Source organism: Urocitellus parryii, chromosome 8 (genome assembly GCF_045843805.1).
Source record: "Urocitellus parryii isolate mUroPar1 chromosome 8, mUroPar1.hap1, whole genome shotgun sequence".
Taxonomy (NCBI): Eukaryota; Metazoa; Chordata; class Mammalia; order Rodentia; family Sciuridae; genus Urocitellus; species Urocitellus parryii.
The window spans coordinates 6567255-6582534 of record NC_135538.1 but is presented as its reverse complement, the minus strand read 5'-3'; the positions used below and the strand labels follow the sequence as shown (position 1 = coordinate 6582534).

General features: G+C 48.2%; 1 protein-coding gene across 1 annotated transcript in view; it reads right to left on the bottom strand.

The window, feature by feature from the left end:
- Positions 1-15280, bottom strand: part of Prkn (parkin RBR E3 ubiquitin protein ligase) — a 1241962-nt gene that overhangs the window by 183556 nt on the left and 1043126 nt on the right. The window contains exon 8 of the mRNA XM_026393149.2: positions 13260-13321. Within this exon, the coding sequence (XP_026248934.2) occupies positions 13260-13321 (62 nt within the window). The remainder of the gene's footprint in view (positions 1-13259; positions 13322-15280) is intronic.

Below are 15280 nucleotides of genomic sequence, written 5' to 3'. Positions count from 1 at the left end.
CCAAATCAAAAGTGTAATGTTTTCTCTGATATGTGGAAGCTAGTCCAAAACGGGAGTAGGGTGGAATTGAGGGTATTCCATCAAAATAGACGAAGATTGGAAGAGTAGATGAAGGGACTGAGGGAGAGGTAGGAGAGACTGGGTAAGGGAAGAAGAGTGGAATTAATCTGACCTAACTTTCCTATGTGCACACATGAATATACCATAGTGAATCTCACCGTCAGGTATATCCACAAGCCATTAACTAAAAACCAGCCAACCAGCCAACCAGCCAACCAGCCACAACAAACAAGCCCCACACCACTATAAGTAAGTAGCAGAAAGATGAGTGGACTAGAGGGAAGGGAACAGGCAGGAGAAGGGGAGGGGAAGGGGAAGCAGAATCAGAGCAAATTACATGCCATGCTTTCATAATTAGGTAAAAACGAATCCTAATGTTATATTTAATGAAAAAGAGCCAATAAAGAGAAAAGAGGGATATGTCTTGGAATCCGTCACCTTTGGTCAGTCCACAAACCTACTAGGAGGACGGTTGTGTTGAAGTTGATCTTTAGCGTTTGCTCTGTTCTCTTGCTTTGATGAGTTTCTTCATTGGATCTTCTTTATCTGATTTCTAAATCCATTAGCTCTCTCAAATCTTCTAATTCCTACCTGTTTTTCAGAAGTTCCTCCTTTTCCCTTTTGTTTCTGTTGAGACCATCTTTTGTACTTATTTCCACTCGTAACAACAGCTCACTTTGAAGCAGCTCTGAACAGTTGTTCTACTTTTCCTCCGTCTTGTGGCTCTTCTTTCATATCCTGTTCTCCATTCTCTGTATCCTTTTAAGAACTTTTTATGGGATTTCACTTCACTTCTTTTCTGTTAGGGCTGCTCAGTTGTCCATGAAATCTTGCTCAGTTGTAGCTGAAATTAATTTTCCTGAAACTTCACAAAGAGGTAGGACTCGGAGAAGCTTCTAGGGCGCCTTTCCCTATTCTGATGATTTGGGGCGGTGTTCAAAATTACATGGGCTCACTTTCTGCAGCTTCCCAACTCTGGTCCTCACTTTTTAAAAAAATTTTTAGTCATAGATGAACACAATACCTTTATTTTATTTATTTATTTTTATGTGGTGCTGAGGATGGAACCCAGGGCCTCACACGTGGTAGGCGAGCGCTCCACCACTGAGCCCCAGCCCCAGCCCCAGCCCCATGGTTTCCCACTTTTAATTGGAATTTCTATTTTCTTTTTTACTATCAACTATTCTAAGGAAATTTCTTGTTGGTGTGGGATATTGTCCTGAGGGGTTTCTTTGGCTGATCAAGTTGTTTGACTCTTTGGGTCCTGAAATGCTCCTGTCCTTTTTAGCCTTTTGAAGATTCTCTGCACGCACCTCACATCCCTTTACCTATTAACATGCCCTGAACTTGGCATAATATCTCGTCAATAGCCGGTATACAATAACTGTAGAATGGATGGATAAATGCCATTAAGTTTTAATTAGTTAAGGAATTCTAACAAAATAGTGGCAATGGGAATTAATAATAGAGGGATTCAGAATGTTTTTACCTACATAAATATTTTAAATTAATTGCTCCTGGGCTGGGGCTGGGTCTCAGTGGTAGAGCTCTGGCCTAGCATGTGTGAGGTACTGGGTTTGATCCTCAGCACCACATAAAAACAAATAAACAAATAGATAGATAGATAGATAAATAAAGGTATTGTGCCCATCTACAACTAAAAGATATAAAAGAAATAAAATAAGTTGCTCCCATAACTGACAACTAATCATTTATCTGTTTGACTTACTTGGCTTTACTACTATCTAGGAAGAAGTTAAGGAATGGACAAAGTCCAATGAGACTTCGTACATCTTGCTGACTTCATTCATAATGGTTGAAATGCTAGTGGAATTTGTAGAACTAATATCCATTAGTTAAAGAATTTGTTAGTAAGGACTATTGCATTTATTTTGTTTGTGATAAAAGAGCATTTGAGCATGTGATTCTTTTTCCAAGGGGAGACAAATATGTTAACATGTGCATCTGGTGATTTCTGATGATTCAAAATCACACACAGTGTCTGAAAGGTGCCTTCTGAAAGAATAACATTTTTAAATATTGTGAAATTAAAAACAAATACCTTTTGACCTAGAATAAATATTGTGCTAGAATCTGTAGAAATGATTTAGACAAGTAATCACCTGGCATTAGCAAAAATCCTCCTTTAGTTTCCTTCCAAGCTTTGACCCATATTTCCATAGACTCCTTTTAACCACACACTGCAACAAAAATGCAGTTCACTGCAAGCATGCCACTGAGCACTTCTTGAAGAGTTGTGACAAATTAGCACCAAGCAGAAGGGAACATCTGTATTTATCTCAGTGTACATCATGCAGCCGTGGTAAAGGGATTGATAGATGGGCTCCGACTGGTAGAAAGGAACAAACATTGTTCTTTCGCTATTACTTCTATTTCCAGGGCCTTTTCACTTATCAGTATTAGATAGCATTTTACAAACAGAACCAACTTGGAAGAATACAGTCTATGTAGAATCCGTTCTCAAGTGAGCTTAAAGCAGATAATTAGCCAAAATCACTTAAGCATCATTTTCCTTTGGAATTCTGTGTGTGTGTGTGTGTGTGTGTGTGTGTGTGTGTGTGTGAGATAGAGAGAGAGGGAGGGAGGGAGGAGGGAGAGAATGTGTGTGCATGGATGCATATGTAGGATAATATTAACCTGTCAAACTATTATTTAAACCTTGATCAAACCTAGTTTGTACATTTTTAGGTTTGCTTTCATAAAGTGGATAATCTACAGATAACTAAAATTATTTAGAATTGTCTATATAACATTTGCAAACATTTTTGAAAATAAACATCAAAAGATTCAAAAGATACTACTCTGCACTTGGAATAATTATAAAATTCTTCCTCTTATATTTCATCAGATTAGAGTGGAAAATACATGGTTACTATGCTCTACCTAGGTAAAATCTTGACTCACTGCATGCTTTATATTTTATTTATTTCAGGAGTAAATTATTCCATCTTTATGTGCGCATGTTCGTAGATTCTCTTAAGAATAGGAAACATTCATTTTAAAGTACAGAATTCATAGATTCTTCCATAAATTCATGTTTTAGGAATCTAAATAATGAGTCATGGGAGAATATAATGAACGAGGTGCTGTTTTTTGTTGGCCTGAAGGTAGTTAGCAGACTTGGCTGGGGAGAATATCATTCTGTAATAAAGCAGGGGTCACTAGTTCAAGCCCCACAGGGGCCAGGCAGCTTCCCCTCTCCTGCTGGCCACTGGCTGCAGATCAAGCCCAACACAGGAACACGGGTGGTCACCTGCGGGTCCTGCTGGGCAGGGAGGAACTGGGCCTCACACACCCTCTCCTGTAGGAGGGGTCACCTGGCTTCCCGGGCTGTGTCATTTGTATGCTTTCATAGGAAAAGGAAGCAGGAAGGAATCTAAAATCTAAAACGGCAAAAAAAAAAAAAAAAAGAAATTGAAGTATAGGGAAATTAAGTAAAACTAAAATCTGGGAAAGCTGGCGAATGTTCTCTCAAAATGAGTCACAGCTTGTCAGCAGTCCAGGAGCTGCTGGCCCCCTATGAGTCCTTGGAGCCGGGGACAGGGGTTTGTACTGCCTGGTGTTCTCCAGAGCATCCTCTTGGGGGCACTCAGGGACAGCGCTTGTCCTCCCTCGTCTCCCCCCGGAATTCTGGCTTCCCTTAACTCTGAGCCCAAAGCACCTGGGTTCCCGGGGCCTCTCCCTCAATCTCCAGGGAGCACAGAAGCCCTGAGCAGAGCCACTGCCGCCGAGGGACTGTGCGGAGCCCACAGCTGTGGCAAGGCTGCGCCCACTCATGAGTGCTTCCCACCCCCAGGCAGAGGATGAGACTGCGGGGTTGCACAGAAGCAGGATCTGTGGCTGAGGGCCATCGTAGGACCAAGACCCAGTCGGAACTCAGCCAGGTTCCAGAGGCCCCCCCACAATGCCCCTGACCTCCACCCCCCTTTTTTTTTTTAATTCTCTCTCTCTCTCTCTCTCTCTCTCTCACACACACACACACACACACACACACACACACACACACAGCAAAAAAAAATTCATTTGCTTTTCCTTGGCCACAAATTAGAAACTAATGAAAACCAGATGATTACAGACCTTCCTCTTTGGGTTGAAAAAATCTGAACAAGTCTACAGAGGAGCTAGGTTGGGTTGAAAATATTTCTGTTTCCTATATGGACAATGTCCTAGCCATTGTGTGTACTAGAATTTCTTTTTTTCTAAAACAATGACTCCTCAAATTGTCAGTAATCGTCATCTCATTTTTCTTTATTTGCAGGTTGTTGGCCCGAGAGAGTTAGTGGCCGTCTCGGCGGCGGCTCCTGTGGCACCGCGGTTTTTATTTTCTGTTCCATGGCTAATAATGTTCTTTTCATCCCTGGACATCTGTCGGCTGCTGATGAAGTGAGTTGGCTGGAGAAAGGGCTGGACTTTGCTCACTGCCTGGGAAAAACAATCATTCGAGGGAGAAATCAAATGCACGATGGAAACAGATCAAACGGCACCTAAAAAATAATTGGAGCTGCAGACGCACCCTGGGTTGCAATTTAGGAAGCCCTTTGCAGAAGACGAGATGCCAGAAAGTAGCCCGACTTCCAGTGCTTGTGGAAACTTCTGGAAGGAGGTGCAAACCAACGGTCCTCTGTGTCCCTGTCGCTGCTGGGGCACAGCCGTCCTGCAAGGCAAGGCTGAGGGCATGTACCCTGCTAGCCCAGGGGACTCAGGGAGAGCGGGAGCTTAATGCTCTCTGTCCTCAGGGGCTATGGCAGCCAGCAGGGCCGTGAGGGCGCAGCCATTAGTCCTTCACTGCAGTCCCGGGGTCCGGGGGTCCCAGAACCTCGCCCTCTAGTGAAATGGAGCCTGCATCTGACTTCTTCAAAGTAGTGGGTCCTCACCACCTGCCCCTCCTCTGTCTCCCTGGGACTTTCCCCCACCTGGGCACTTTCACGCCCCTCCCTTCTTCACCCAGTCCTGACACAGGGCTGCAGGTTCCAGGTGATTCTGAGGCCCGTGGAGGGGAACAGCAACCTCCTGTCTTTGGTGTGAGATTACGGGAGGGGCAATGAACTGCTAGTTCCTCTGCACACTTAATGAGCTGATTAGAATTTGGGTGACCCAAATAGCTTGTAAAAATGTTTTTTTGGATTGGATTAGGTAACATTACATTTATAACGAACTGGAACTTTGAAGTCCATCAGCCTATAATGCTGAGGAAACCTATTATGGTTTGGCAGTGAGGTGTCCCTCCAAAACGCTCATGTTAATGCAGGAATATTCAAAGGCGAAGTGATCGGGGCTGTGGGAGTTATGACCTGATCAGTCCAAGCTAGTGTGAAGGGTCTGGGAGGTAACTGTGGGCAGGTGGGATGTGGCTGGAGAAGGGGGTCACTGGAGGGTCTGGGAGGTAACTGTGGGCAGGTGGGATGTGGCTGGAGAAGGGGGTCACTGGAGGTGGTCCCTGGAAGGCTGCATCTTCCCTTCGGCCCCTTCTGCCCTTCCCTCTCTCTGTGCTTCCTGACCCCACTGTGAGCGGACATCTGTCCTCCCCTGGGCCCAGAGCCACGGAGTCAGCCAGGCATGGGCTGAGACCCCTGAAACTGTGAGCCCCCGAATAAAATTTTCCTCCTCTAAGTTGTTTTTCTCTGATATCTTGGTCACAGCAACACAAAAGTGGACTAAAACCTTTGAGATGGAGGCTCCTGATGCTAACGGTCACACCTGAGAGGAGAAGAGCCAGGTGGCCAGATTGTGTCCCTGCCTCCCTGCCAAGATCAAGGGAACACACCCCGCCCCCCTGCCACCTCACAGCCCTGTTCCCTCACACCCAGCCTCCCCGCACTCTTCTCACCCAAACGCTGCTCCATCCCCTGTGGGGCTGGACCTCCCCAGCACCGACCAATTTCTACTCCTCCCTCTCCTCCTGTTTCTCTCTGAGTTAAAAGGAACTATCTCCCTTGCAGCATCTGAGACAAGGGCTGCCTTCAGTTTCACCTACACATATTTGGAGGCCAGAGCTGGAGCTTGTCTCCCGACTCCTCAGCCCTCAGTCCCCCTCTCTGGAGCCTGTGCTGCCTGGCTGCTCACCTCCCTCTCCTCCCTGCAGCCCCAGGGTCTCGACCCAGCCCCTCGCTCTTGGGAGAGCAGCTCCCAGCTCAGTCTCCACCTGGGCTCCTGTTTCCATGGCCATTCTGGGGCCTGGGCGCCTCCACCTCTCCTCCTGCTCGTCCAGTCTAACCTTCTCATCTCCTACGACCTCAGGCCTTATCATCCTGAGAAACCGCATTACCTCCAAAACCCCAGTTCTGAACGTTCTCATTCTAACTACCGTCTCTATCTCTCCAGAACTCTGGCCAGCGGTGGACACTGCTGAACTCGTTGACTTCTTCTCATCAACTGATCCAGCCTTTCTCCCTGGCTGCCGCTGTCTTCAAGTTTACCTTCCTTCCTGGTCTGCACAGACTCCGTGATCCACCACATACACAGGACCTGTGAAGATCTCCAAGATCCTCTGCATCTGTCGCTGGCACAAACCACACTTGGAAACCCTGCCTCCACCTTCCTGGGGCAGATCCCTGGCCCTGAATGCAGATGACAGTAGATTCTCCATCACTAGACACACTTTCTCCACTGCTGATCAGACTTCAAATGGGCACGTGCAGCTAGCTACCTCATGATTTATCGCACTTCTCCAGTGGCATGATTCCTCTCTTTTCTTGCCAAATCGCTCGCATCCCATCTCTCTCCTGTTTTCATCTGCACAAGCTACTTCACGGTTGGCTCAGGACAGGAGCCATGAATGATGTTCTTGTTTATGCAGCAAATATTTACCAACCATCCTGTACGTGTGAAGCCCTCTTTAGTGCAGGGTGACACGCAGTGGAGAAGGTGCCTGCGTTCGTGGAGCCATGGCGTGGAGGGGCCCACCTGCCCTCGCCCCTCTCACGGCGAAGACAGCTGCCCTCTCCCCGCTGAGCCCCCATCCCTCCGGCAGTGCTGGATGCAAGCCCTGCTCAAAGCCTCTCCCTTTCTTCAGCAATCGCCTTTCTCTCCTGAGTCACCAAGAAACCCATCTCTGTGGCTCCTGCCAGGGAGCAGAACAAGCTCCGACTCCCCACTGTTCACGCTTCATTCCGTAAGAATCTGCCTCCATCTCCAAGGACTCCTCCAAAGTAGAGCCGCCCTGATCTGTCTGTCTTCACAGGCAAAGGGCACTGTACTGACCTCGTCCTTCCAGCTTCTCCACTCCAAACCCACGCCTTCCTTCCGGCAGGGCTTCCTCTCCTGCCTCTTCAACACCTCACAGCTCCGGGTCTTCCCTTCCTTGCTGGGTGCCCATGCTGGCTGCCACCCTCCTGCTCAGCTCCCGAAGGCTGGTGGCTCCTCAGGGGATGTGCATTAGGGTTCCTTCCTTCTTATGTTCTCTGTCCATCTTGTGGATTTGTACCACCCCCATGCGGGGGACTCTGCATTTATCTCTCCACCTCTGACCTCTGACCTCCACCCCCACCCCCCACCCACCCCCTGTGCTCCAACTCACCAACTTAGCTCAATGCCTCAGGCACCTCAGACACACTCAGACGTGGACCCTGTGTTCCCTGCCTCTGTTCTCCCCTTTCTACCATTTCGCCCGTCTCAGTAAAGCAGAACTTTCATTTCCCACTGCGAATCAGTGACCGAATCCTCTAATTTTACCCTGAGTGGTCACTTCTGGCTGTCCCCCCTTCCAGCCTTTTAGTGCACATCATCTCCACGTTGCAGGGAGACTGGTGGTCTTTAAAAGGTAATTTCTGTAACATCAGTATCCTGCTTAAACCTCCAAGGACCGCCCATTGAACTTAGAATAAAACCCCAAGTGCTGACCATGGCCTCTGAGCCATGTTTTCTAAGCACACTGGCCGTGTTCAGAGGCATAGACCAAGCTCCTCTTTGACACGTGCTTTGTCCTCTTCTCTCCTCCTGTTACCTGAGATTGCTCAGTAGTTGGTATCTCCTGGATCTTTGGCCTCAGGGTTTCTTGACTCCTTTTCCAAAGCAGGGGACATCTCAGCCACCATGTTTCCGTATTAGCTCTCTCATGATTAGTCCTCGTGATTTCCTGTTTACTACTTAGACCAACAACAGTACAAACAGGTGTTCAGCACATTTGTTGGATGAATGAAGATCATTTTCTTAAAACGACCAGGGAGGTCAGTCTGGAGGGTGGCCCCTCTGAAAGCCCACCAAACCTCATGGCCTTGCGGGGTCACGTGCGTTCTTAGGCTCACCCAGGACTTTGGGGTGGCTCGACTTATCTGTGATGTGTTCACAACTTTGCCAAACAGTTTGGAGAAAGAGGTGAAGATGCGTTATGAATGTGAATTGTCAACACAAAGAATCTTCTCAGAGACAGGGATAAGAAGCTAAAATAAATGTCTCATTTTAAATTCCATAGATTCTAAATTTTATTTTATAAGTTAAGAGTTTATAATATTTAATGATTTATCTTTAATCCAATGTCAAAAAATCAAATCAGTCTTGATCAAAGTCAAGATCAATAAAAATGGAAAATAATCACCTATAAAGAAATCAGGTAGCTGGCGTTTGCCTCTACCATGCAGCAATGCATTCAGTGATTAACCAGTATCTGTGTGGTTTTTATAAATCCATTTTCTACATGAACATGACACTAACTTTGATATCTATTTTGTTGCTAGTACTTCAATTTATTGGTGGGGGGCAAACAGTATTTAAAATCAGAAATATTTTAGTGGAGCACAATATTCACAGCTTACCTTGCAGCCCTATTTACTTATAATAATTCTGAGAGATGGTTGAACAGTGCTCTTCTTTTTATGCAAAAGTAGAAGCCACTTATTGAGACAAAAATGAATTGTCAAGGACATTTTTTTTACAACTTACATTAATATAAAAATGTAATATAGCTGCCTCTAGCGCTCAGTGAGGGCCTGGGCTTCGCCAGTGACTGCCCACGCCCACAGCAGGAGAGGGGTGCTGGAGCCTTCTGCTTCCTCTCCAGAGCCTCACACGGCCATCTGCCTGGAGGCCTCTGGGTCTTGCAATGCATCATCAGGATATAAATATCCTGCCATGGCCTGTTTTATATCAGCCACCAATGGAGTCCCTGACACTTGAGCCAACTCTCCAGGATGACCCCACACCCACATATGCCTCTGTGCATCACTTCCCCGTGCCCCGTTTTTCATTTGTCCTCACCCTGATCCCCTGGTCCCATGTTGGGGGAGCTCATGGGCAGCCAGCAGTGACGCCCTGTGACTGCCGTCGACCTCCTCCTGGTTGTCCTTACATTCTTTGCTAACTGAAACTGACTGCACCTGAGGACACGGCCCCCCTGCAGTCCTGGGAAGTCTTGCTGTTGTACTCTTTATGCCACTAAGCACTTCTCAGCCGTTTACCACGTAGGACGTCTTTCTTCTGCACCTTCTAGACACCTCTACCTTTCAGATTCAAGCCATCAGGCCACGCTGCACTCTAACTCTCCTTTTTTAAAAATTTTTATTATTGGTTGTTCAAAACATTACAAAGCTCTTGACATATCATATTTCATACATTTGATTTAAGTGGGTTATGAACTCCTATTTTTACTCCATATACAGATTGCAGAATCACATCGGTTACACATCCACGTTTTTACATACTGCCATACTAGTGTCTGATGTATTCTGCTGCCTTTCCTATCCTCTACTATCCCCTCTCCCCTCCCCTCCCCTCCCCTCTTCTCTCTCTACCCCCTCTACTGTAATTCATTTCTCCCCCTTGTTTTTTTCCCTTTCTCCTCACTTTCTCATATATGTAATTTTGTATAACAATGAGGGTCTCCTTCCATTTCCATGCAATTTCCCTTTTCTCTCCCTGTTTAATGTTAATCTTCTTCTCATGCTCTTCCTCCCTGCTCTGTTCTTAGTTTTTCTCCTTATATCAAAGAAGACATTTGGCATTTCTTTTTTACGGATTGGCTAGCTTCACTTAGCATAATCTGCTCTAATGCCATCCATTTTCCTGCAAATTCCATGATTTTGTCATTTTTTAGTGCAGAGTAATACTCCTCTAACTCTCCTTTTGCAGTCAGCTGCCTGATAACCCCACTGTCCCCCACACCTTCAGTCCTTGGCTCACCAGAACTCTATGTTTGCTCCACTGAGGGTTCTGAGTGAGCTCAGTATCTGCATGGGTGATTCCTCCAGCACCCTGGTTTCTCAAGTTCATGACCTCTACTTCAGTCATCATGTCCTTCATCCTAGCTAAGGTCCAACATCCCTGGACCTGGTCATTGCTGACCGTGGCCCTCCTTACACACCCTTAATTTCAAGTTTCACATTTTCTGGCTAGTACCTATTGTTTCAACTAGTCTCTTCTAATACCAAACTCCAAACATTCCCTGAACCCACTGGGATCTGTAACTGATTGCCGCCCCCACACACACACATTCTTTCTCAAGGCTCTGCCTGCCCAGCTGAAATCTCATGGGCCATCATTATAATCACTCCCTGGGGTCCACCCTCCCCTTTGTGCACTCTTACTTTGCTATACTTGGATGGGAGAACCCCGATGCTGGTTAAATCTGCACCCATCAAGGTTGAATGTGACAGCAAAACATCTTCCTCCTGATCCATCCATTTCCCAAATTTATCCAATACCATCCTCCCCAATGCACCTTGACTGCCCCTCCTCCCTCTGTAAACCCCTCCCTGTCCTCACTCTCAGCTGATGGCCTAGCTCACTGTTTCACAGAGAAAAGAGAGGCCCAGCCCAGGTCTGTGCAGGATCCACGCCAGCTCCCACGCTGCACCTGCCTCCTGTGGCACACGCTGCCTTCCTGCTGCTGCCAGGGGCGAGGCCTGCCCTCTCCTCTGAGGCCAGGCCTGTGGCCCGGAGGAGACATTGCTTCTCTTTTGCGTCTGCAATCTCTCTGTTCCTCTGCCAAATCACCCTTCAGTACATAATGTGCTGTGATTGTCCCATTAAGAAGTCAGTTTGGCGGCTGTGAGTTTAGCTCAGTGGTAGAGCGCTCACCTAGCATGCGGGAGGCCCAGGGTTTGATTCCCAGTATTTAAAAAGAAAAAAGTAAATTTCCTTGATCCCATATCTCACCCACAGCTCCCTCATTCCTTTACAGCTAAATTCTTAAAAAAGAAAAAAATAGTCGTCTGCATTTGCTGCCTCCTGTTCCTCTTCTCCCCGGCACGTGAGCCCATTCCAGGGAGGATTCGCCCTCGCCAGCCTGCCAACGGAAAGCCCACGATGCCCAGTGGTCCAGGACACCAGTGACCTCCACTTGCAAATTCCAGGCCTCCTTCCAGGCTGGTCCCACCGGATGAGCCTGGGGCACAGCTGCCCCTCCTCCTCAGGCGCTGGCCTCCTGGCTGCAAGTTCACGGCGGTTGCCTGGGTTTGGTTCCGCCTGCCCCAGCCCTGCGTGCAGCTGGCCCTCATTCCACTCCAACCTCCCCTTCTACAGCTCGTCCTCTTGCTTAGCGTCCCCAGCCCGTCACCCTGGGCCGGGACTGTGTGAAGAGGCCAGGCACGTGGTCCCTCCAGGCAATCTGCACTGCTCTCTCCTCTCTCTGGAAATCTCCTTTCCCAGCTGGTGCCATGATGTTTCCCTTGGCCCTTCCGGTCATTTGTCCCTACCACCTGAGTGGTGACCCTTCCCCTGACCACCTCAGGGAATGTCCCCTGCTCCCCCGCATCTCAGCTCTCTCGTTCCTTCCTTCTCCACGGCCGTGCTGAGCAGTGTGTAGAACACAGCAGAGCCTTCCCCGCTAGAACAAGAGTCTGGGGACACTTCTTCACCCCTCTATCCCTGGACCCAGAATCAGACCGCTGGCCCAATGCCCTACCCCGCGCCACATCCCCAGATGGATGGAGCTTGTGTTTGCAGGACCGTTGACGCCTGTTCTTCCCAGAGCTCACAGTGTGGGAGAGGAAGGGGGCAAACAGCAGCCGGCCAGCCCAAGGCCGCGGACGTCGTCCCAGCCTCTGACTCTTCCAGCTCCTTCCTGGCTGTAGGCTCGTGTTGGAAACAGGCAGCCATACTTCAGCACGCCCACACAGACAAAAGCACGAACAAATGAAGACTCACGGACAAAACTGAGCCGCCATGACCCCACTTGCACGCCGTCTGGTCACCGTAGGCGGAGAGAATCGTTGCCAGTAAAATTCCGTGACAAAAGTGTAAGATAGGTCAACAGACACAAGTCCTACCATTTGGTGTAAGTATTCAAGAGTAAACTGACCACCTGACCCCTAATGCAGAGCCCCTAATTCCATACAAGGATGAAGAGATGCACAGTTGAACCTCAGTATCCATGCAGGATTGATTCCAGGACTCCAGGGCAGGGTTTAAACTCAGGGGTGCTTAACCGTCCCCAGCCATTTATGTTTTATTTCAAGACAGGGCCTCGCTAAATTGTTGAGGCTGGCTTTGAACTTGCAATCCTCCTGCCTCAGCCTCCTGAGTCTCTGGGATTATAGGTATGCCCCCTGCATCTAGCTCATTTTATTTTTGATTGCTATTTATTTTTCCCCAAATATTTTCAATCTGTGGTTGGTTGACTCTGCAGACGTGGAAGCTATGGCCATGTATAATCAATTTTTTTAAGTAGTAAAAAGTATACACATGTGTACATACACATCCACTTAGCACCCTAAAGTATTTTCTTAGTGCATCTATTTTAAGACTGGTGTTCCTTACTAAGCACAACAGAGCACTGAAATGATCTGTCCTTTAAGGGGCCATCCTCTGTAGGAATGCACACACCCACACAGGAAGGGGCTGCTGTAAAACACTGTTGACGCACACAAAGGATGGAGATCTGGTGAAAGGAACTTGCACGTGCACCCAGATGTCACATCGGAAATGTCTGTGACTATTGATTCCTTAGGCATGATTCATCTCCGCATCTACTTGTTTGCTCATCTGCCACTATGCAGAGCCTGCTCAGGGCTCAAGTCTTGAGATGAAATGCTCTGGCAGATAGCAGATGTACCAATTAATAACCTGTCAGGTCTGATGGATAGAAGAGGAGAGCAGCACCCGCACATCTCCAGCCTGGCTTCCTCCCCCGTTCAGGGCGCCCTGGGTCAGGAGACACGCTCGGCCTCCCTGGAGGGAGCCCAAACTGTCTCATTAGCGTCTATCTTTAGTGACACAAGGATGCAGCTTTGGAGAGGGTAACTCACCTGCTCTTCTCCAAGAATCCTGAAGTGGTGGAGCTCTTTAATCAAGGAGTTGGGACAGCCAGCTGTTGGGAAGAAGAATTAATCACAAAAATGTCATTTGCATTCCGTGCACTAGAATGTTCTTCCACACAGTTATGACAGTCGGCAACCGGGGCTGATGTTTGGGAGGGTGAAGTGTGTCCCTGAGAACACCTGTCTACCCAGCCACAGAGAGGTGGATCTTCAGAGGAGCTGTGGCTCATTCGGGACAGGCTGCGTGAGGCTCTGGCACTGCCTGACTCTTCTCTCCTCTCCATGTGACCTGCACAGTGCGGGGCCTGGGGATATCATGCCATTTCTGGTCTTTGAAACATTCCCAATGTGTCACTTGTTCCTCATGCAGAATCAGGATTTGTGGGGCCAGAGTAACTGCAGGTTCTCACCTATTGATCTTACTGGGTGGCCTCACCCTTAGGGCCAGGGTCCTGCTCACTGAGTTGAGAAGCTGGACATGCTGGCTTGGCAGGATTCCCTGAGCCTGTGACCTCACCTGGTCTCACAGGAGGCCACATCAAGACCCGTGGGATCCCGCACTCGAGTCTGGGAAGGTCCTTCTGGAAGGACTTGGGGAGAGCCCTGTGGCCGCCTGTTGCCTGTCACTCTCGAGCTCTGCCAGTCCAGCCCTGCCTCTCCAGGCCTTCCCCAAGTCCTTTCCTCATTGTAAAGTGAAGTAGCCACCTAAATCAATCACACGTAAACTCACATTCACAGATGCATAAATTTATAAATGCTTGATATCAAGGAGAATGTGCTCCATCTGTCTTTTCAATAGAATTATCCCTCCGTGTTAGGTCACCTCTATACTTTGAACTCCAGAAACAAAATTGACATAAAACCCCGATTCTCTGAGAGGAGACCTGTGCACTGCGTGATCTGCTGAAGGCTCTGTCAAGGACTTGGACCGTAGGCGGGACACGCCGGGGAACTCCCTGGGTGCTCACTTCATTCACTGCGATGTAAGGTGGCGTGCAGGGACGGAGGTGTTTGGGCGAGGACAGGCTGAGGAATGACCAACAGGTCTCCACGTGGATGGAGATGTCCTTTGCAAGAGTGGCCTGACTTGTGCCTTGTTCTGGGAGGTAGGATTTAAACCAGCAGGGAAGTGGGGAGTGCCTGGCGGGGACAGGAGTGGCCAGACAGGCTTACAGCACTGTGCGCGTCACTTCAAAGAGGACTGTGGCTGCTGTGACGATTCATGTCACGTGTACACTTGGTGGGACAGTCTGGGATCCCCGATGGCTGGTCAAACGTTATTTCTTGGTGTGTCTGTGAGGGTGTTTCTGGAAGATATTAACTGGCACTTGGACTGGTGGACTGCACAAAGAAGATGACCCTCACTGGGAGCGTGGGCACTAAGGCCTGAGCAGCAGGAAGACAGGGAGGGTGAGTGGTCCTGGTCCACCTTCCCCTGCCTCAAACTTTAGAGCACCTGGCTCTCAGGTGCTGATTCTGGGACTTTCACCAACCCAGAGCCCTGCACCTGCATCCCTGGCTCTCGGGCCTTCACCCTTGGACTGAATTACAACACCCTTCCTGTTTTCAGCTCCATGTGAGACACAGAGTGACGCTTCTTGGCTTCCATATCACGGATGCTAATTATCCTAATAAATCTTTTCCTGTGCATGTCTCTCTCTCTATATCCCATTGGCTCTGGATGACCCCAAAATACTGGGTTAGTTCTAATTTTGTAATTTTATAGTCATGAAAGTTACCGTAAATGGAACATCATTTTAGCCTTTGAGATTATATAGTATCTAACACCACGGAAAGTGGCTCATAAATGTTCATGGAGGTAGTGCAAAACGTTTCCTATTTAAAAAAATACGTGAAAATCCTGAGGCAGATATTTTGGTGGAAAACACAATGAATTAGTTGCCACAGGCGCGTCTGGTACTGTAGAGGTGGAGACTGGATCCTTAAAGAGAGAGACTGTCCTAGAGCCAAGTGTCTCTAGCCGCGGCCACGAATGCTTGAGGGTGGAG